General features: G+C 43.0%; 1 protein-coding gene across 18 annotated transcripts in view; it reads right to left on the bottom strand.

The window, feature by feature from the left end:
* The window catches only part of Tenm2 (teneurin transmembrane protein 2), a 2,558,256-nt gene that overhangs the window by 389,766 nt on the left and 2,145,325 nt on the right, over positions 1-23,165 (bottom strand). Inside the window, exon 1 of one of the 18 annotated variants that reach the window (XM_078052231.1) lies at positions 20,777-20,911. The exons of the other annotated variants lie outside the window; for them this stretch is intronic. Within the exon in view, the coding sequence (XP_077908357.1) occupies positions 20,777-20,810 (34 nt within the window). The 5' untranslated portion in view covers positions 20,811-20,911. Of the gene's footprint in view, positions 1-20,776; positions 20,912-23,165 lie in introns of those variants that run through there. 18 annotated transcript variants of the gene reach the window in all.

Below are 23,165 nucleotides of genomic sequence, written 5' to 3'. Positions count from 1 at the left end.
GGCTACATTCCCAGACCAGGCATTTTACTATCTAAAAGGGTTTTCATGGTTGTTTCTAAATCTTTTGAAAAAGCAAAGCAATACCTCAAACTCTTCAGATTTTATAAGGGCTGCAGTTTCATTGGATGGAAATATACATATAAACTATTAATATTTTTGGAGAGTACAGACATTTTTTCCACGTCTTTTCTAATATTATATTTAATAGATAATCGCAATCTCTTCTGAACAAAACCAACACAAGAGCGCTTGAACATGCATCTGTTTGAAAGTACTAACCACACTTCTTTCTTATATAAACAAAGTCTAAGGAAACATAAATCTTCAAATGAAGAAGATTCTATAACATTTCCCCTGCTAGGAAATAGCTGCACGTTAGCTGCCTATGAGTAGCTGAACGGCATGAACGTTATTAAGATCCTTTTCGCACTTAAAGTAACTCCATCTTTTGCTTCTTGTCGAGCCACTTGAACAAAAATACGGTCTGTTGCATCATTCACCGAAGCTATTTCTCCAGTTGAAACATGAATTACGAGTCCTTCTGAAACACATCAGCCAAATCAAGTTGTAACACGGTCCTGCTTTATTTACTGCACAGATCACAGCTAATCACTTTCTAATACCAGCGGTGATTTGGCTTCATTAAGCTCACAATTCCCCGATTTCCCCTTTATTTAGTAACGTACCACCATGGAGGGACACACTAAGTCAGCGCTAAGTGAAGGCTCCTTCTCTGGTAAGGTGTACTTCAGCTGAGGACAGTTCTGACTCTGCAGGGACATCTTCACCGCAGGGGGCATGTGATAAAGAACGTCAGCCTGGAAAGCACAGGTCCTTCTTTGTCTCTGTAAATGACGTGGTGGTCTTGGGCTTTTCTGGGAATGCAAACTCAACCCCTAATGATGGATCTCCTTAATTATGTACTGCTGAAGCCTGGGTGTGTCTCACTGGCAGAGAGTTGAGAGGCTCTCATTGCTTCCGTTGCTTCTACACAGCCCTGTGAAGAACTTCCCTGGGGCACCTACTTCCTGTTTCCACTGGGACCAGGCAACTGTTTAAGGCTATCTTTAAACGGTTGGCTTAAAAACTTAAGGTGGCAGAAAAGATTCAGAAACTGTGTCATCCTCATAGGAATAACTTTCTTAAATGAAGCCAAAGAACAGCAGTCTTCTTATTCCCTGAAGTGGGAGGTGAGCTGTTAGGGAGAGAGCTCAGAGCCATTTTTTTCTTGTCTATACAAGCTGACTCGAAAACGTGGTTGATTCTGTAGGGTTCTAAGTTGTGTCTAGTTGAGAAGGCAGCCAGGCTCCTGGTAGAGAGCCTAGAGAACAGGGATGTGGAAGGATGGGGTTCCCCGTTCCCCACAGCCACCCCCACTGCTCCAGAGGAAGATGTCTTTACAACTCTTCCTGGGATCTATTATGATAATATAGCTCCACCATCCTTTCTCAGGCTGAGTCATCAGTGAAGCTAAGGCCTCCCAATAACTTTAGTGGCAATTCTCCATCCATCTCTCTCTTTCTCTCTCTCTCTCTCTCTCTCTCTCTCTCTCTCTCTCTCTCTCTCTCTCTCTCTCTGAGTTATCCCACATCAAAGTTAAGAAACAAAGGTTATAAGAGGACTCAACTGGCCAGTTAGTCCAACATCTCAGTACAGACAAGAAAAGAAAACATCAGGAATAAGATGGGTTTTCCCAGTGCAGCTAGGGACTCATGGTGGAGCTAGGGAGAGAATCCTGGGGTATCAGTTTCCTTTATGTGGAGTCATTATTTCATTTTTCCTCCTCATTTTCCCCACATCCACCATCCCCTCTGTTTTTTCTACCCTTTTTCCATGAAAAAAAAAAGACCCTGGTCCATATTTTCTTATTCTGAGATTTCTGGTGGCCAGGAAGAAAGCTTACGTCTGGGCCCCATTCTAAGGAAGGCTTTGTAAGTCTATGGCCCTGCTGTGGACAGAACAAGACACACAGGACAGGCATTTCCCAAAGGTGTTCACAGCTGGAGCGTAGCCTTCGGCTCTGAGCTGTGCAGGAAGTCCAACCTCTTCTTCAGACACAGCTGGATTTGAATTTCCTAGCTGCATTGTGAGTCTCCTCCTATAGGTGTCTTATGAATGCAAGGAGGAGAATGGTTCCCTGGTTCCCCTAGCTTTTTGAAAGTTAGAATTAACATGTCACTCATGGAATATGCTGAAGACTCTGTAGCTAGCAGCAGCTATGATCTTTCATCATGAGCTCAGATAGCAGAGGACAATTACACATGTTTCTCTTGCACTTGAGATTCCAGGGCAGAGCCTCACGGGGGGAATCCCTACTGAAGGGCTTGTCTCCCGAGAGGCTGGCAGTACCTGGTCCCACATCGTGGCATTGTGAAGAGGACGGGTACAGCATTTTGGATTGAGGCACCAGAAAGACGTATAGTTCTCTTCTTAAAAGGACAAGGAAAATGGGACTCTAGACAAAAGAGAATTGTGTGAAGGGTCCAGAGGGAATCCCTTGCAACTGAAGCCTCTGTAGGCAGGTAGATTCACATCTATCACCACGGACCAGGGAAGGGCTGGTGGGCTCTGACTCCTCCATGAACAACTGGGAAACTGCTCATGGCCAGATCAGCAGCTCCTGAATATTAGTCACTTCCTACACCGTCTGGAGCTTTGCTCTCTCCAGTCTTTCTCTGCACTGCTGCAGCTGCAGTTCCATCTAGTCTTTGATTCTTTATGCTGTTCATCAAATTGCCTTAGTGTTTCCCAATTTCATGTGACCCCACCCATTGATATTCATGAAATCAAGGCTTGGATGTGTTTTCTACATAGAACTACATATATAGGCATCTCTGTATGTGTGCATATATCTTTTTTTTCATAGTATGTATTGCAATAAATATTAAAATCCAGAAACTCATACATAAGCTTTCTAAGGATGTCTTGTGTTTTTGGACCCCACAGCAATCACATGTATGTTCAGAAATACTGTCCTGGGGAAAATTTCACTCAGGTTTTTTTTTTCTTTATTGTTCATTATTGTTGTTCTTTGGACCAGAATATTTATTTTGTGCCCTTTTCCATTTCAGAATGCATTGCCCGTGACTTAAATGCAACCAGGAAAAAGATGCGCTAAAAATGAAGTTTTCACTTCGTCCTAGAGCCCAGCTGGCATAGGTCAGAGAAGAACCCATATGTTATTCTTCATCCTGAGGATTATTGCCTGAATGTCTAAAGTGCTCTTTATTCTCTAACAGGCTACCTGGGCTTGGCACTGGGTATGCCCAAAATGTTTGTCAAGATTCCCTTGGGGACAAAGGAAAAGTCATCTATCTAGATCAAAGGTATATTAGCTGCATTAGCAATTAGTCCCCAGAGATGGACACAGACCTTTTTAGAAAGATTTCAGTGCACAGTTTTTTAAGACCTTTCATTGAATTCGCCGTGGGTACCACAGGTTTGGGGCTTTTTCATGTCCTAAGCATCAGCAGAGAAAAGTGGAAAATGAGAAGCTGGAATGAGCCCTGCTGCCTGCCTTGTAGATGAACCTCAATCCAAGTCCACGCTGCCGTCCCCATCAATATTTCATGTTCCCAGAGTCATAAGAAAACACATCTGTTGCCTTCCTGCATCGTAATGTGTGGGATAGTGGAAGGGTTATTACAGCACAGGTTCGAGAATTTAAAAATTCATCACCTTCTCAATTTTAGAAAACTGATATGTGGTTAGGACTTATGAAGGCTCCATGGGCCTGAAATGACCACAGGGGCCAGAGTCCTGCTCCTGAGAAGTCCGTGATGTGCTGGAAGTCCATGCAGAGAGAGAAAGGGAGGGGGCTAGATCTATAATCCCTAGGGCTGCAGGCGGAGCCAGGGAGGAGGTCTCAATTATCTGACATACTGTGAACAGAGCTTGGCTCTTCACCATGGCACCCGACAGTGGGAAAGAGAGGAACTGCTCCCACGGTGGTGAGCTCAGAGGCAAGACCCAAGTTTCCAACAGGTGTACATTACCCTCCTCCAACATGGCGATGCTGTTTCTGCCACAGCATGGTGATTTCCCAGGCCCAGTTCAGTCCCTCTGTGCCTGGACGTGTGCAGCTGAGCTTCTAGCATGTGACCCTGGAGCCTAGGGCAGACCTGTAATAGTCCTCTTCCTCTAAAGGTCTTCCATGTCATTATTCTGGGTTGTTTTGACATCTTTCTCTCACTGCCGGACACACTTCAGAGACTTTTTTGCAACACCATCCCCATCTCTACTACCTGGGATGTCCACAGCCCTCCTTAGAATGGAGGGTCTCAGCCCCTGTTGAGGAAGAAATGGGACCTGCTGATCCCAGCAAGGGTGACCAAGAAGGTCTGATGCTTTTCAACTCTGGATGTAAAGCTCAGCAGCTGCCTATAGAAGCATGGAAGAGTTTCACCTGCAGCAACATGGTAACGTGGGAAATGAGCACAACTTCCTGTTCTGACAGATTATCTCATAACTATATCCCACCTGTAGCCTGTCTTTTCTGCAGTGGTGAGTCTCAATGGAGTGAGTCCCAGGGACACAGTCACCAATCTGTGTGGCATCCTGGACATCCACTGTGGTTCACAAATACATTATTGCTGCTCCTCTGTCCTCGCCTTTCACTGCCTTTCTCATTTGCCTGTCCCCTGGCCCTGTCACTGGGCCATTAGAGACGAGCATCACTCAGAAGGACAGTTTTCCGTGACCTGTAAACACACGGCACAGATTCCCTCAGCGCAAGCCTGGAGGAACAGGCAGGAGTTAACATCTGCTGCAGCCAACTTTCCATGAGCATCTTTTCCACACACAGAGATAGACATTAGCAGGATGCACACTAACGGTTGCTTAAAGAATGTGACTCCTTCTAAGAAATCCTCGCGCTTTAGATTTGATATAAAACCATTAAGTTCCCACGAGCAGCATTCACTAATAATAAAGTAAAAAAAAAAATCTTTGTATCTTCTACTTTAACTCCAAAAATAAACTGTCAGGATGTCTGGTCCCTGAGTTCCAGATGGGCACTCTGTGTGGGCAGTGCCTACCCTTGGCTTGTTTTGGGGGGAGAGCTACAGTGGAAACTTGGAGCTATCACATCAGCAGGGAAAGAAGCCTTTCTCTAGGATGATCCTTCTAAATGGAAATGTGAATGTCACCCCCACTTAAGTTTCTCCCTTGGCTCCCTCACTGCAGGACAAAGCCCTCATCCCATTCCATTATCCGTAGCCCCTTCTTACCACCTGCCCTTTGCTTTCTGATGCATTTCTTGAATGATCTTGTCTTCTGCAACATTTTGAGTCTTCCTTCTATTGAAAAAGGATTTCTTCTTTCTTATACATAGGATATAATTCTAACACATCCTTCAGGACCTATTCAAATGCCTTCTTCTAGAGAACTCTCCATGCCCTCTACCTTCCACAGCTGAGGTAACGTCCTTGCCTTTGTGCTCCGTGCATAACAGTCTAGATTTTATGTTAAACGAGGTGCTCCCCGTAAAGCATGCAGGCCAGTGACCTGCACACTGTATGTGCTCAATCATTTTTTAACAGCTGTTATTACCCCATCATTCCATTTGCCACCTTATAGTTACAGTATTTGCTCACCTGCCCTAAGCACTTATTAAACCCAAAGCCTCATCCATGAATTCGTTTGAACCACTAATGGTTTGTCCAATATCTGGCACCTAGTAGGTCTCAGGTAGGATTTGCTTAACTGAAGTAGACTCAGCATTTTGAATCTCTGAGAATTACCATGGTGCCCAGTTCCTCATTATAGAGACCAATCGTGCAAACAGTGTGAAGTCTCAGACTTTGCTTTCACTCTGTTTGGTCACCACTGTCTGGTCATATTACACCCCAGGCTGGGACCCCCAAAGCCACACATCTCACAAGCCAAAGGCGCAGATGCAAGAAAAGTGCTTGTTCTCTCCTCTCCATTACTCTAATCCAACTATGTGTTCCAGCCTTTCCTTAATCTGATTTGAGAAGGGCCTTAATAGCAGGGTAAAAGCGGAGAATGAAGCCAGTTCCTCAAGGAGCTGCTCACTTTAATGGCAATTTCTTTGTTGTCCATTGCGACAAGTGCAGCCCCTGACTGGGACCGATTGTTGCATCTGGATATAAGCAGGAGGCTCTCCCTGAGGCTGCACGCGTTTCTTAGGGCACAAGTCAGCCCTTCGTGATTTAATTAGAGTTTTTTTCTCTCTCCACCTCTCTTGACCTTCTGCTTGATTATGTAGTGAAGTACTTCTGGAGAGCAATAATCCTGTAGGCTCGACATCAACCTTCACAGCTAGGAAAATGACAAAGCTGTCAAAATTTCTGCCTTACAACTTGCAGACGGGGTCAGTCTGGGGATGTCACTGCAGAGAAACTGAAGGGCCAGAATCCGTTAAGAGAAAAGAACGGAGAGTTAAAAAAAAAAAAAATTAAAGGACCCAAATGATGACAATTTGGAAGCTTTAGGTTTCGGGTTAGCTGGAAACTTCTGCCTTTTCGAGTGCACCATTAACTCAGTGATTTAGTAATTTCTGTGGGAGCTGCCATCCCCTTGGAATGCTATTAGTGTCAGAGTCAGGGAAAATGAGGAAGTCTTTTTTTTTCCTCTCAGAGTATGCAAACAGAAGCTTCGAAACATGTTTGCATTTGGATTGGATGATCTAAACCAACAAAGTTCAACCTTTTCACCACGAGCTGTGAGCTGGTTGACAAGACCTACTTTTTATCAGGCAGGTTCAAAGTCTACACACTGCAGAGGCTTCCTTAATAAGAGGGACTAATAAGATTATTTCCTTAAAGATCTAACCTTGGCACCCATCCTCCTACCAGAAGGTAGAGCAGATTCATTCTCTAAATTGCTTACCTTCAAAAGAGATGCTCTATCGACTGGAGCGGGGTCCCACCCGGCATGCTATGCCAGGATGCTATTAGTGGGGATTCTCATTTGGATTTGAAGTGCCTATTATTTTTAGTCTCTCCCTCTCTCTTCTTTCTCAAATATATATTTTTTTTCATAACCAAAAAATGAATTCCCCAAACTGAATACCAAGATTTCATTTCAGTGGCATGAATCAGAAGCACCGATCGTTCTCCTATGCCCAAGATCTTACCCCCAAATTTCTCATCTCTTCTCAGGAACTCATTTTGCCAACTATTTTTTTTTTTAATCAGCCAGCATAGGCACATTTCCAGCCAAGCAGGATTTAAAGTAAAGAGAGAAAAAAAATGGGGCATCTCTGTATTAAGTATATATAGAGTCGAGAAAGTCTCTATTCAGAATTTTTTTTTCTCCCGAGCTTGTGTTTTGTTTGACCCATTTGAGATCACAACACTAAATCTTCAGTGGAGTGGGGAGGTTTGGGAGAAGAAAGAGCACAGGAGAATCAAATTGAATTCCATCTACCTGCCCACCTTGGCTTTCCTACAGCATGGCTTGTGCGAGCTGGTGAAATAAGGAAGGCCATTTTCACTCACCATTCATGGGTGGAATGACATGCAGTCACTTTCAAGAAAGGTGACTTAAGCACAGGGACCATTTAAACAGGTCATTGTATTTCTCAAAGGTCCAACAGTGACTAGTGCACCATGTTTAATTATGTCAAAGAGGCATAGAAATAATTTCCTCTGGAAAAAAAAAAAAACTGGAGTTGACTCTCTTATCAGGAGAGCTCAGATTGATGCTAACTATAGATATTGGTTCTTTCCAACCAGCAGTGAGGAAAACGGGTCTAACTTTGTGTCCTAATATCTAGCATCCTGGAGGACATCAAGCTGACCACATTCCACCAAATCTATTATGTACATTTCTTTGCTCTTTTTAGCATTTCTGAAATAGAAATTCCTCTTGCAATTGATGGGGTTAGCGCATTTTAGGATGGATGAAATATTTTCATGAATACTTAATAAATCTTGCTTCGATAAATGACTGAATGAATAGTTCAGCTCCTCATGAGGCTCCCAATACTTAAGGGAACAAATGTATTTAGTGACAGAGAAAACTTCAAACTTTTGTATCACTGGCTGAGATTTTTTTTTTTTAATCCTGTTAAAATCAAAACAACTCAAAGTAACAAAGGCTAAAAGGCAGAAGAAGAAAAAAGACAAGGGGTTTGTATTTCTCTTCCAAAGAAGGGAGCAGCTTGGCCACACCAAGCATTTCTACCTATTTGGGAAGGTCTGTTTTAGGGCTTGCTAGTCATTTTGCAGATTAGAAAACTGAATTTTGAAGCAATGGACTCATTTCCTCAAGGCCCAAGTCACGTAAATGTAATATTAATGACAATGTTTCAAACCTGTTTCTCTGGATGAGGTTGTGAATTGCTTCTATTGAGATGGCAAGGACCATTCTTCTGCTTAGTGACTGGGCAGTGTCTGTCTATTTAGGTAAAATAGGCCATCCTAGAACCTAGCATTCAAATCAGCAGTTCCAACATCCTATGACAATAGCTTAATAATTGTTGAACACTGAAATCTCCTAAGGATCTTTAAAAAAAATACAGATGCCTTTGTCCCATTCCTAGATGGCCAAACTTCATCTTTTGTTTGACCTAGGCATTAGGATTTTAAAAGCTCCTCAGGTGAATCTGATGCATTGCAATTTGGAACCCTCTGGTCTGAGGAAATGGGGCTGATAACTCATTCCTGGTGGAAGTGTGCAGAGGGGATCCCATACAGAGACTCTCCATCCACTTGCTATTATTCTGCCTCTTCTTTAAGTCACACATGACCTATTCTAAGAGGTTTGGTCTCTTTTTTTAAAACTTGCATTTATTAAGTTACCTTTATCTCATTTTATCCCAGACTGACTAATGATATCACATCCAATCAAAAGAAAAAATGTGGTGTTTTGTTCACTCTGTATATTCCATTCATGAGTTAACATTTGCATCCTCATCCATACTACTGAAAACAGCTTGACCAATGCTCACTTCTTTTGGCCGATCAGTGCCCTTTGCTCTTGGCTTCTGTGGGGGGCGAGGTGAATGACCCCATCTTAAGACCTGGCTGGTTAGCAGGCTTCTTCTCCATATCCAAGCAACTAGTTCAGGGATGGGTCCAGGTTTTTCCCTGGACATTGGGAAAGTGCTTAGTGAAAGATAATCTTTCCCAAAGTGAAGTCTGGCCTTTACTCTTATTAGCTCCTGGGAAGTGATCTGAAAGCCTTTGGAATAACACTGTAGGGGTGCCTGAGCACAATGTCTTTGTTTACCTGGGGCCTGGGAACACACTGAACTCTCTAACCACATAATTTATGATGGGGGCCTTGGGTCCTGTCAAAACAACATGACCTCTACAGGGATGAAGGATTAAAGGTCAGTCCTACAGGTGGTCATCCATGTCTAAGCCCCAAATAAAAACTCAGCCCTTTATGGCTTGGGTCAGCTTTCTAGAGCGAAAAACCTCTGTGTGTTGCCATAGAGTGTTGTTATCTAGGGATGGTTAGCAGGACCCATGAAGGCACAGGGGGAGCACAATGGCAAGCCCTGGTTTTGGAACTTCCCTGGACTCTCTTCCTACAACTGATTATAATATGTATCCTTCTGCTGTGGGAAGCTATAACTGTGACGATAATAGCTTTCTGCAAGTTCTGTGAGTCATTCTGGTGAATTATTGAAACTGACAGTGATCTTGGGGACCACCAAAGGGGCAACTGGAATCAGAAGGAAGGTTGGTCTTGGAGACCCCTGAACTTTTCAGTAGAAGTCAAAAGTAAGGGTGATCTGGTGGGTACTTTTTTTTTTTTTTAAGGCTCTGTCACACAAAGAATCTGCTGTTCTCTTGGACTTGATCTTCAGAGGATGTGAGCTGGCATTGGTAGTGGTCATCTTTATCACCCCATAGTGAGAGACAACAGGAAGAGAAAGGCCCTAGGACATTGTTCAGGCCCCTGAAATCTAACACACCTGAAGCTACCCCTGGACTTCTAGTTCCGTGAGCAAAGGCCTTTTCTTCTTAATCTATTATTAGTTGTACTATATTATACTGCCTGATTTGAGTTTTTTCTTTAGAAAATCAATTGGAAAAACTGATACAGAAAAGAGTTTAGCATAATGACTGATACACGGTCAGGTCTTTATGTTTACCTCACTAATTATTATTATTGGGCATTTTGATTTTAAATATTTTCCTATTCCAAATTTCTTTTAAACTGGAGCCTTACAACCTGCCCATGATGATCCAGGTGTGCAGACCCCATTCTCCCCTCAGATCCCAACTTCCATCCCCTGGTTCACCCAGCCACCTGCACTTGTTACCTCTGGAGTTTCAGCTACATTTGAGAGAACACTTTGGATTGTCTGTGATAAAATATGCATATTTCCTGAAACCCAAAGTATTCTCACTGAATGTAATAAGTGGAAAGTTATTTTACAGGAAATGAAAATCTAAGATTAATATTCTCCAATGCCATCTCGTCCCCTCAGGACAATTATTCACTGGTACTACAGAAAAATAAACTTGCAAAATATGGGAATTGGTTTTCTCTTCGGATTTCTAGGACAAGTGAACTCCTGAAACCTACAAAATCTGTTCCTGTATGCTCTGCCTACCATCTTACCTCATTAAAGAGACATCTGGTCCTTTACAACACAAGGCTTTAAATGAGTTCGTGGCGATGTGCACAAAGCAGAACAAATGAATGGGAGAAGATAGAAGATAGATTTGGAATGAATCAATCATTGAACAGTTATCGATCACCATTGATTAGTATTGTAGGAGGTAAGTTACGTCATTGCTAGCCTCTCAGAACAGTGTTCATTCATGCTATCATTCCATCAGCAAACATCTACTGAACTTGCCTCTGTGTCAGCATGCTGATAGATGGTAGGAAATAAACTGTCTGTATGGACTTACAGAGTAGCAAGTCCAGAATTTGGTTCATTCTAAGTCACAGAAAGTTTTAAAAAACCATAGGAATCTGAGCTTTTACTTAGGATTATGGCATCAAACATTCCTTAGGGGTGCAGAAAACTCTTCTTAAGTGTCTCCCAGGACTGCCATGCTTAACCAAGTCTGAGACCATGGCGACTAAGGATAAAACACATCCATGGAGATGATCTAATCTGAGGTGGTGTTTCTGTATGTGGAGACTGAGTGCTGAACCGAAGCATCATTGGAGGGAGGGATCATTTCAGACAATAGCCCTCTCACACCCACCTGGCTGCTGTGCTGTGAGGACCTGTTCTGAGTTGGCTCAAGCAGTGAATCACGCCACCTCCCCACACATTGCCATGGCCCCTGGTGCAGTTCATTCCTGGGTAGAATCAACCAAGGTGAGTCAAGCAGCGGCTTGTCCACACCAGGCTCGCCCTCTCCCTGGGCCTCAAATACCAGCGAGGTTTAAAGACAATGTCTCAAAACTTCCAAAGCCATAAACACTATTGTCTTTGACTGTTTTTTTGTTCCCACCATTTTGGGGTGGCTCTTAAGTGGGAGTTTGGCTTACTTTTCTTCCCCAGGGCCATATATCTCCAATATTTCTTTTCTAGTAATAGTAGCCGTACTCTGACAATAAGGCTGGTGATATTTCATGATGCATTTTTCTATAGATGTGATAAAGTATGATCTAGAAATAGGACCTAGGCAGGGGTCAGATCTTGGTTGGATCCCTGACATTGACAATCTACTAAGACTTGGAATCATTTTTTTTTTTGATAGAGCTGAACCTCAGTTTGCTAATCTGTATAAAGGGAGGGAGAGAGCCATGGAGGGACCTACATGAGATCATGCCTTTAAAGAGGATAAAACAAATGACATGGTTAATAAGTAGCAAAGATTATTACCACTACTATTCCAATTTCTTGACTACTAAAGGCTTAGTAATCACATACAGGGCTGGGGTTGTGGCTCAGTGATAGAGCACTTGCCTAGCACATGTGAGGCACTGGGTTTAATTTGCAGCACCACATTAAATAAATAAATTAAATTAAATGAAGTTTAAAAAATAACCACAAACACTTGTGATATATACAGCCCCCCACATTCTCTGCTTCTACCTAACTCAGTGTGGAATGGCAAAGTACAGGAAACTGGGGCAGGTTTTACCAACTGGCTCCACAATTATTAAATACCATCTTTTTTTCTATTTCCTTATTCCTTTTCACACAATAGCAATATTATTTTCATAGAAGCTAGGGAAAAATCTAAATAATTTTTAGAATCACAGATTACAAAATGTGCTTTCTTGTGTTCAAATAAAAGAACATTCCCTATAAGCCAATTTTGGAGGGGTTTTGCGTGTGAATTAAGAAGAAAGTGGGCAGGCAAGAGAGAGTTTCTAACATGATAGAGGAATTTTGAAACTGGATTTGGGGGATGAATGCACAACTGTATACACTTAACAAAGCATCATTAAATGGTATGCTTACAAGAAAGGAAAGAAGGGACTTCAAGGTCCAATCTCTAAATCAAAAGTTTTTGATACCTCGGGTCTAAACAGTACTTCTACAAATTCTAAAGTATCAGATCTATTTCCTGGGAATGGAGAATTTGAAGTTCCAAAGGAGCCCCACAGATCCGGTGCTTTCTGACTCACAGTATGTCATCAACATAGAAATCACGGTTGTCCTAGAACTAATGAAAGCTGAGAATAGGACACCCACCACTGGTTTGTTTCTACCTCCACTGGAGACTGCCGTCTCCATGGTCACTTCTGTCAGGTGCCCTCAGACTCCCTTAGATCTCCTATTTATCAAAATCTACTCTCAAATCTGCATCTGCTCAGAGGACCAGAGAAATCAGGTAAGGCCATTAGAGCTAAGTACAGTTAGAACGTCTATCTTCCTGGGAGTATCTCTGAGCAGAGGGAGAGTACACACCCGGCCACAGGGAGTGGGGTAGTGGGCAATCGCCAACCCTCTGTATCTACCAATGCAAGATGACCACCTATGAGAACCGAGGCACAGGAAGCAGGTTGGATGCTCACTGTGTAGGAGGTAAAGAATCTGATAAACTCAGAAAGTGATTGGCCAATTATTTATTTGCCACATTTCCCATGCCTGAGGCTCTTCCTACTGTCTATGACATCAGGCATTTAGCTTTTTCTGCACTCCAGCCTCTGCTGGTATCTATCTGCAGTTGGCAACTCTTCCTGCAAGCCCTCATTTGACTTTCTTTGAGCATACAGGGTTAACATGCCGTCCTTTCTAGCATCACGCAAGTTAATATTTGGCATCCCAGGAAATAACTGCTAGTCTCATAGTGAAAGAATGAGGGCTGACAGGTGGAACCTCGTCAGACATCATTAGTTGCACTACAATGCACCTACACTTACTCAAGCCAACACAAGTGCTTTATCACTCTGATGGGACTCAGGGAGAATCCATTTAAATCATCAGAAGTTGCAGTAGAGAAGCCTATCAGCAGCTTTAAAAACTGTCGATTGCCCAGTGCCTAACTGGTCCAATTGCCTGGAGCTGTAAGTAAGGTCTTGGGCGCCACTCAACAAAGCAATCTGATACGACTGAAGCAGGAAGACCCACATTTTGGTCTAAAGCTCAAATCATTTCTCTCTAAGAGGAGCACACATTTTAAGGAATTAGAGGGACTCAATGAATGTGGCCTGAGTGAATTCTTTTATATCCTAGGCCTTAGTTAGGTTATTCCACATCATCCTCTCATTTAAGGCTCCTAGCATCCAAAAGGAAAGGTATTCTCACGGCTGAGAAGTGGAAGGGCCGAGCAATGTATCATACGTATTGAGTGTGCACACACGATTAGTTCTGACCCACCCTCTGAAGATCCCAGGGCTTAACAATCACAGGTCCCATGCTTATTGCAATGGTTTGAATGTCCATGTCCATGTTGAAACTTAATCTTTAATGCCATGTTCTTAAGACGTGAGGCTTTAGGAGGGCTCTGCCCCAGTGGATGGACTAATGACTTTATAAAAGAGGATTTACGCAGATGTTTACCCCTTTCGCTCTTCTGCTTTTCTGCCAGGCGAGGACACTGAGATTGCATCATCTACAGGGATCACGCCTTCTCCAGACACTAAACCTGCCAATCACTTCATTTGGGACTTCTCAGCCTCCAGCCCTGTGCAAAACTCCATCACTGTTCTTACACATTACCCAGTCTGGGATATTTTGTTATAGCAGCACAGACGGACAGAAACAATGTTACTTTTGCCTCTCCAACTTAACTGCTCTCACCCAGGCCTTCCCTATTAAGCATACCCACTTAGGACAGGCCACTGTACCCAACCATTGTACCCTGCATGAGCCTGTTTATGACCATTCCTAAGAGACATCTCTGGTCCCCACGGACACTTTGATTCTAAACTGCCCTTCTTCACTTCTACTTCCTTGGGTCTCTGGTTCTCCAATTCAATCCTGATTATTTTTGTGTCTTATCCAACACGGGACTTTATTTTTCTGCTAGTTTCCTCTTTCATCCTGTAGCTTCCCATCGTCTACTTGTCCATTGTCTTTATCTGTTTAGAAGGTTGACATTCTCCAGTGTTAATTCCACTAGGGAATAAAACAGGTATTATTTACCTCTGAATTTTTAAGGTCCAACACCCTCTTAGATACGTTTTTTGGACACTTAACTAACTTCTTGACCAAAAAATGAATAAAGGCTGCCCATCAGAACCAGTCAAAAGAAATAAAACGATCATAATGGTAATAATGATAAGGAATTATTTCTTCAGCAGCCAGAATCATTTCTATACAGAATTCAAAACTGACAAAATATTCTCAGTCCCCAGAACACTGGGACACTTTGACTTTCAGGACAGAGAATATTTTCCCTCAAATATAGGGCTTTCAAAATATAAGGGGGGGGGGAGAATCACACAGCTGATCACATGCCTTTATTTGAAAAATAATAATAATCTGGAATTTGAGCCCTGTTTTTCAAGGCAGGGACTGTGACGCATAAAAGCAAGGTTTAGGACAAAGGGAGATGGAAAACAGTCTAGAAATCAGTCTATTCGTCCACTGGAATTACTGGGTGTCCCTTCACATTGTCTTCTAAAATTAATTTGATTCCCCAGGGAATGCATTCACTTAGGGATCAAGACAGGATCTGGGATGAACGAAGGAGCCCTCAGATAAAGAGCGACATGGGACATAAAGAGGGTAGGCGTGTAGTTTCCCAGTGAGCATGGCCTTGTGGAAAACACACATGAAGACGGCAGCCCTCGGCAAACCCAAAGGGCTGCCAGTGCTCCTTAGCTGATAGCCAACCGAACTGAAACCCAGCGGAAATCAAGCAGCAGATTATGTGTGCTGCAAGACTGGAGAAGTACCACGCAGCCTAATGAGCATATTATAACTGCGGGCTCTGCTTGTTAACTGTTGAAAATATTTTCACAAGGCTTTGGGTATGGCAGGCTAATGCCAGTTATGAAACACCACAGCTGAAAGGAAACTCTGTGTACGCCTGGCTCAAGCAAGTCACCTGGATAATATCAGTGATTAGAAATGACTCAGATCGTGTCTGGACTTGGGGTTCCATGACAAACCCCATTGGTTCTCTCAGAGACCAGGAGGTAAACAGCATCGTCAAGACTCAGCAAAAAGAAGGACTGTCAAGCTACTACCAGGGACCTCACGAGCTCTCTGATCAGCTGAAGAGAGCCACTCAAGAGCTGCCCTCCCAGCAACTAGCTGTGCTCCTGGGTGACATCAATGACACTTTGTAACAGCAAGTTTCTAAGGGGTGTCTTTGGGCACAGAAATGCATGCACACTTTATGCAGATAAAAAGGACCTCAGTGGATGTTCCCATCAGATACATGATCCGTAAATGCAAATAGAATATTATTCTCTCAATGTTACAGATAAGTTTCAAGAGAGGCCAAAGGGTTGACAAGTCACTCAGCTGCTTGGTGAACACAGGCCTAGGTGAGCTGGAAAGCTGTTTCAGACTCTTATTTTAAAAAACAATAATGCCTATGCTGGCATGGGCTTTTGGCATTGGGATTCATACTTATAATGGGCATACACGTTTGATTCCTCTTTTTGGTCTGTACACAACACTGGGATTAATGAAATCCCACCTGTGGGATGCTCAGTTGGGAGTACTTTCTTGTGACTTAGGATAGTTATTAAAAGGCAGATCCTGGATCCCAGCCTGGACCCAGTGAAACACCCCCTGGGGGTGGGGCCCAAGGATCTGAATTTTGGTAAAGAAAAACAAAGACGAATTCTCCCACGAGTCCTACACTCACAAACCGCCGTTACCACAGATGACGTGCGACTAGGGTGGGGATGCATGTTCCCACCCCAAAGTAGTCCCTTTAGATCCTGACTCCAGGGGCGTGGAATTGTTGTTATCCTCACTCATCCCTCTGTGGTCAGGATCTGCCACAGTGGACAAGACGCTCTGCAAACACGCAGGTCGGGGAGGAGGTTTGCACAAACCGGCACGTATCAGCTCAGCTCAGAGTGAAGCATGAAGCAGGGGCTCGTGGTTACAGCTTTCTCCAAAAGCTATTCTTTCCTGTTTTTTTTTTTTCTCAGTTTTCATTTTATCAAGTGTTATTACTTAATTTTTTTTTCTTTGCCACAGATTCACTGCCGCACCCCCTACAAAATGCATTTATTTAAAAAGAAAATCATGTGTCACCACAAAAAATGCAAAAGCATCATTTGCCAAAGACAGAAAGCAAAGGTAAAAATGGAGACAGGGAAAGAAAGAAAGAAATAGATGCTGCATCTAGCGTCCTCTCCTCACTCTGATCTGGAACCAGCCCACCACCTTATTCTCCAGTCCAAGGCCGGCTCCCAGCTCTCACCAGGCTGGCAGGACACAGTCAAGGGCCTCAGGAAGCCTGGGGCTGGGGCAGGGTGCACTGAAGGGGCTCGGCCATGCAGGCCTGTGCATCCCCCTGGAACTTCACAGCTTTGCCCCAGGCCCCTGGGTGCTGTCTACTCCTAACAGGGCCAAAGCTACCTCATTAGGTTCCTGGATGGCCCTGCAGAGGGAGGGATGATGGGGAAGGAGAATGTTCTTTTATTCCAGGTTTGAAGCTCGTCAAGGGTAGGGTTCAGCATACTAAGTCCTTTTCTGACTGTAAAGATAAAAAGATAAAATAGCTCCCTCAACCACAGTGGAGTTTAGTGTGTCTTTGACAAGCAGCATAATTAAGATCTAGCATAAACACAGAGCCTCCGAGGACAGTAAAAGCTGACTAAATGGGAATTTGTTCTGTTTGGCTTTTCTTTCCTTTATTTAGTTTTTCCGGGGAAGTTTCACTTTGAAGCAGGGCGGGCCCTAGGAGAAAGTGCAGCGTCTGCGATCTCCTGGAATACTACGCCCCATCTCAGTCCCTTGGGTATTCCAGTCCCACGCCAGCCACTGCCACCCACAAAGGGCTTTCCCGGCCCCTTGTCCCCTCCTAGGCCCACTCTGGCCCATGCAGCCACCAGTGCCTGGGACTGTGCTCTCCTCTCCACTGTAGGAAGCTCCTTCCCCAGTAGAGCCCCAAACACCATACCCTCGATCCCCCCTGGGCTAATGTGAGCCAGGCAGGTGGCTGCCTGTGGTTTCTTTGTTTAACAATGGTCTGTCCAAAGCAGAGACCCACTTTGAATCCTTACATCATAGCCTTGGCTTTGGTGCTGCTGAGACTGACATGGGGTGGGGTGGGGTGCTGGGGGACAGAGGCACTGGCTCCCAAGGTGAGCTGCCTGGGTTTTGAATCTCAGTTGTCTCACATTTTAGCAGAATGAACTTGAATACACTTGACCCTTCTAAGCATCAATTCTCCCATCAGTGAAATGGACTGTCAGGATGAGTAAATGAAGTGAATCATGGAAAGCACTTGGCAGAGTCCCTGGGATTTAATAGTCACTCATGAAAATTTATGCTTACAGGTTGAGTTGTCTTTATCCAGAAGTGCTTTGGTGTTTTTTTTTTTTTCCTTTCAGATTTTGGAATATTTACACATATCATGAGATCTCTAGGGGATGGTACTTAAATCTAAACACAAAATACATTTGCTTCATATATACCTTATACACATACCCTGCAGGTAATTTTGTACATTTCAATAATTTCGAGACAGTCTTAATGTGTGATTTTCCCCTTGTGGCACTCAAAATATTTTCAGATATTTGAGCATTTAGGATCTTGGATTTGGGGAAGAGTAACATTCAACCTGTATTATTATATATATTGTGAAAACCATCCCTTGTTCCAGAACCATCCATCTGTTAAAATGACCCAGTTCAAGCACATACGACTCTATTCAAGTCCTAAGTTTGTTAGATGGGATCCATGTTTCCCTTTTAAACTAATCTGAACCCCCTAAGCACCCCCCACCCACAGCCACACACACACACACCTAGCTGTCAGTCAGCAAGAAATTTCCTTTCCTTCCCTTTTCTGACACGGTTCTCATTTTTGACACATAGCATCACTCTTGATTTCCTAGACAGTGGCCAAAAGGCAATGATCTCAAAGTCAATGCAAGAATTAATTATAACACAGGGAGCCCGCTCAACCTTCAGATGTGAGCTGACAGGTAAATAGCACCACTTGAAAGGAACATACTCAGTGTCCTCAGAGATGCTTCCATGTTAAAATGCTTCTATTTACACACGGCAGAAACATGACGACTCACACTTATGCTGCTATTAGCCCCCTTGCCACAAATACCTGCAGGTGCTATCATACGAAAAATGAGCATCTATCTTCCAGTTTCAAATTAGTCCGTAATGGGTAATTTCATGCAGACATTATTTCTAAACAAGAAATTCCCTAAATGCTAATTGCTTCTAAGAGCTGTTCAGTTAAAGGGGATAAATATTTCTGCTCATTAAAGGGGATGCCATTTTCTGAGCTAGAGCAAGGAAGCTCTAAGTGGGATACCATAAGGTAAAGGAGGTCTGGAATCCAGGGATCATTTGACACCTCTCACATTCTGCCGTGTCAGACTGAAGGGCGTTGGGATGAATTTGGCTCAAAACTCAGCAGATGTGACGAGCACCAGTGCATATTTCTGCATGTCAATAATTGCCAGTTCTCAACAGAGCAAAAAGAGGTCAGACAACCATCAGTGCTCGGTTAAGATTAATAACAAATAGAGATTCTATTTTCTTATTACCACTAACAACTTCTCTGCATGGTTTTCAACAGTGGATTGTGAGAAACTGGAGAGTGCTTCCTGTTTGGCCCCAAGAAGGGTTAGAGTTTATGACTTTGTTGGCAAATGCCATCTTCATAGTATGAATGAGAAAAATAAAAATCCTTGGGGTGAATGTGGCTGAGGACCTCAAAAGACAGGAGAACCACAGAGATGCCACAGAAACACTTGAACATGGAAAACCCATATTAATAACCTCAATACATCTATAACTTTCATATTTGAGATACTTCAGAGAATGGAGGGAAAATATATGGTTTCCCTTGGGCTTTGGGCTAGTCTCATATAGAGGGAACACAAATGAACTGGGATAGATGCTTTGAAAGAAAGGAGTTACTGTATGGGGGTATAAATAGAGAGAATAACCTAGACAGGGAAACTGTAGAAGCCCTCCTAATGTATTGATAACTGAGCTAAGTGCTGCAGGATGAGGCTATGAAGACAGAAAGAAGAATGAGGAAGAGTGTAATGTATGTTCAACATGCTGAAGAGGAAGAGGTCGTAGTGATTCCAAGAAACAGAAGGTGAACCTGTGAGCTTGGAACTACGGGACATGGAGAGGATACGGCCTGAGAAAAAGCTGGAGAGTCAGACAAGAGTTGGATTCTGTAGCCCCTCGTAAGATTTTGATCTTTATCAGAAGAGCCATGGTACCAAGAGCTTTTAGACAAGAAGGAAAATCATAGAACAAGCTTCTAGATGAGCTTTAGAGGACACATGGGGGACAAGAGATGCGTCAGGAAGCTTCCCCGGCTCCTCCGGCACAAGAAGATGGTATTGGCTAAGACCAAACCAACCCCTGTTCTCTGTTTCTAGTTTCCAGAGGACACTGTCTCTTTTCCATGACCTTCTCCATCATCCACAATTTTTCCTAGTCCTTTCTCCCTGGTTTCCACAGAAGACATTCTCTTTGCCCCTAAAGGTAATAAATAATACGGAATCAACAAAACATTCTCACCACCCACAGCTCTCCATTATCTGGCACCTTAGTCTCTTTATTTCTAAAGACATATATATATATATATATATATATATATATATTCCTGCACATTGCCTCTGCTTCTCCTCAACCTTCTACTAAACTGGCTTTTGCTCCATCGCCCCAGCCATACATTTCTCCTGGGAGTCACTGGTGACTGCCCTGGTTACGCCTGAAGGGCTTCCAGCCACCCTGAGGCACCCCGCTGTGTTTATGGGTTTTTCCACATTCATCTCTTTGGAAGTCTCTTCTCCCTTTGCTTTTTGGAGACTTTGTCCTTTTGGCTGCTCTATCTGGTCATTCTCAGGTGCCTTCAAGAGTTCTCTCCCTCTGAAACTCTGTACGTGGATTCCTGACAAAGAGAGTTTCTGGAGAACTGTTCTTTTCCTTGCAGAATCTAACACAAAAATGTGGATTTCTCCCTCAACTTCTCTTCTAAAAATCTACTCAGATTTTCTGGAGTCTTACATCGTCTGGACGATAGGGCTGATTTTATGTACTATTATTATAGCGTTCTCAGAGTGCTAGGGGGATGAAAGAGCAGAAAATGTTGTCTTCCCCCAAACAGTCACCTGCAAAAGGACTTTCCAATTTGTGCCATCAATCTTTCTTACACACCTTTTCTTCTCCTATACTTCTTCCAGTTTAACCCTTCTAAAAGGATACTTCCACGAGATTACTACTGTGCTTAAAAACAAATAAACAAGAAAACTACCTTCTTCTAGGGCGAGATTTCTCCAGCTTGGCATCCAAGTTCATCTCCAACACAGTTTGACCCTCTGCTCTACTCAGCTGTAGTTTTCAATCACCTGCCCCCACTTCTGGTCAGCTTACTGAATTGCTCTGCTCAGCCTTCCCCATCCCTGATTTACTTTTGAAAAACCACCTTTTTATTTTGAAATGATTTTAGATACGCAGAAAAATTGCAAAGATAATCCAGTGAGTTGTCATATAACCTTCACCCAATTCCCCCAAGGCTAGCTTCTTCCTTGACCGTGGAACATCTGTAATAAAATGTGAAATTAACCCTGGCACATTACAAGGAACTAAGCTCTGAATTTCATCAGGCTTTTACTGTATCAGGATACAATCCAGCACTCTCTGCATTCAGCACACTTGCTTTTTCAGTTGCCACCATAGTGAACTTGACTAGATGTCCTTCCCTCACCCATTGTTCTCCCAAGTACCAAGTACCTTGAAGCTTTTCCTTGTTCCTGGCATTCCTGGCTTCGTGCCATGGATCAAACTCCTACTCATATTTCATGTGAAACCTTCCCCTGGGATGGTTGCATACCTATTTCCCTTTCTGTAAAACTCTTCCAGAACTTACATTTTATTCCACTAATTTGACCCTTGTTGTACATACATGTATCAGCTTGGTTACTGGAACACAGAAGAAATCAAGAGTCTTTACTGACACAGCTCCAATCTGGCCAGGAGCAAATGGGTGTTGTAAGGGACTCCTCCCCAGAAAAAATTTTCCTTGACCTTCTCTAGTGGAGGAATTATTACCAGCCTGACCCTCCTAACAACCAATTCCACCCCCTCAAGCTGCTAAAACTAAAACCAACGTATTTCCCTTTAAAGTTCATCAGCAGAAGCAACAGTTTTGCAATAAACATGGGTAATTTGTCATGCCCAAAGAAAATGTTTGTTTTTCCTCAAACAAGGCTTTTATTTGGCAAACACGTGCCACTTGTAGCATTTGTGCAAAGCATGTTTGTGGAAACAGCTTCAGATTTTATCTGGCTTCTGAGTGGACCGGTGGGTGACATATCTACTGTAATATATTCTTCAATTAAATAGGTGGATAGAAATAGAATTTAAATATTCAGGAATAATAATTGTTGGGGAGAGGAGCCCTAAGCGATATTCCTCACTGTCTATCATTTTTCTATTCTTACTTCTCAAATTTGGGGCTTATTAACATTTTTTTAATATTTCTCTCCAAGCAAGCATAAAGGTGCATACAGAAGTAAAGCTGAAGAGTGGTAGAAAGTTACGTTATGCTGCAGTATTATCATACTCCAGTTGGTCACCTTCGCTCACTTCTTGATGATTCATAAGAATAACTACAATTTGGGGTAGTACGTTATTTACACATAGTTTTACTGAAAAGAAAGGAAGAAAAAAAGAACAGTTAGAAGAGGTAGAAGTTATTAATAATAAAAAAGTATTTATTAAGCCCTTGTCATAATTTATTACATATAATTATATAATGAATATATCAATTTTCTCCCTAAATCTCAAAAATCCTCTTCACCCTTCTCACGAATTTATTATTATTATTATGACCTGCCATTTTAGAGACGAAAAGACAGAGGTTCAGAGATGTTAAACAGTTTGCCCAAGATCATAAATAGGATGTAGTGTAGTTGAGATTTGGACTCAGTTTTCTCCTGATTCCAAAGTTTAGCTTGCCCTATGCCACCTGGGAAGAAAAGGAAGGAGTATTTGGGGCTGGGGATGTAGTTCGGTGGTAGAGTGCTTGCCTGGCTTGCATGGTGCCCAAGGTCCAATTTCTAGCAATGAACACATGCAAAATGAATATTGAATTTCAGGCTAAATTCTAAATTCTACCAAGACTTAGGCAGATCTGATGGGTGTGTGAAATGCAGCCCATGAAAGGCAAAGCATAAGCCTTTAATAAAAAGGAGAGTATCTTTTACCCCAGTCTACTTCTAAACATGTGTTTCCCAATGTTCTCAGACAACTAGGAACAATGGGTGGGCAGAAAGAAAAGATTCTCTTGTCCTGGATGCTTTCTGTGCTACAGAGTGGGCAGAAGGAAAAAGGAGACAGATAGGGATGCTCCATCAGGGGCAGAATCCTCAGCAGAGAAAGCTCCTGCAGAAACCCTGAAAATGGTCCTGGAGTCAATAAAAGAGCTCTTCTCCTAACACTGCACAGTTGACATCGATATTCTCATGTAAATGCCTGTGAACAGATTCACACCTGATGGGGGTAAAGATGACTCACCTTAAAGATAAAATGGCAGCAGAGACCCCCATGCAGATTTATATGACCTCTGGTAATGTTCCTGGGGAGCCATTATGTTCTACCACTGAAGCGCTAGCTCACAAGGAGGTCCCTAAACTTAAGGA

Source organism: Ictidomys tridecemlineatus, chromosome 1 (assembly GCF_052094955.1).
Source record: "Ictidomys tridecemlineatus isolate mIctTri1 chromosome 1, mIctTri1.hap1, whole genome shotgun sequence".
Lineage (NCBI taxonomy): Eukaryota > Metazoa > Chordata > Mammalia > Rodentia > Sciuridae > Ictidomys > Ictidomys tridecemlineatus.
This window is presented reverse-complemented; position numbering and strand designations above follow the sequence as displayed.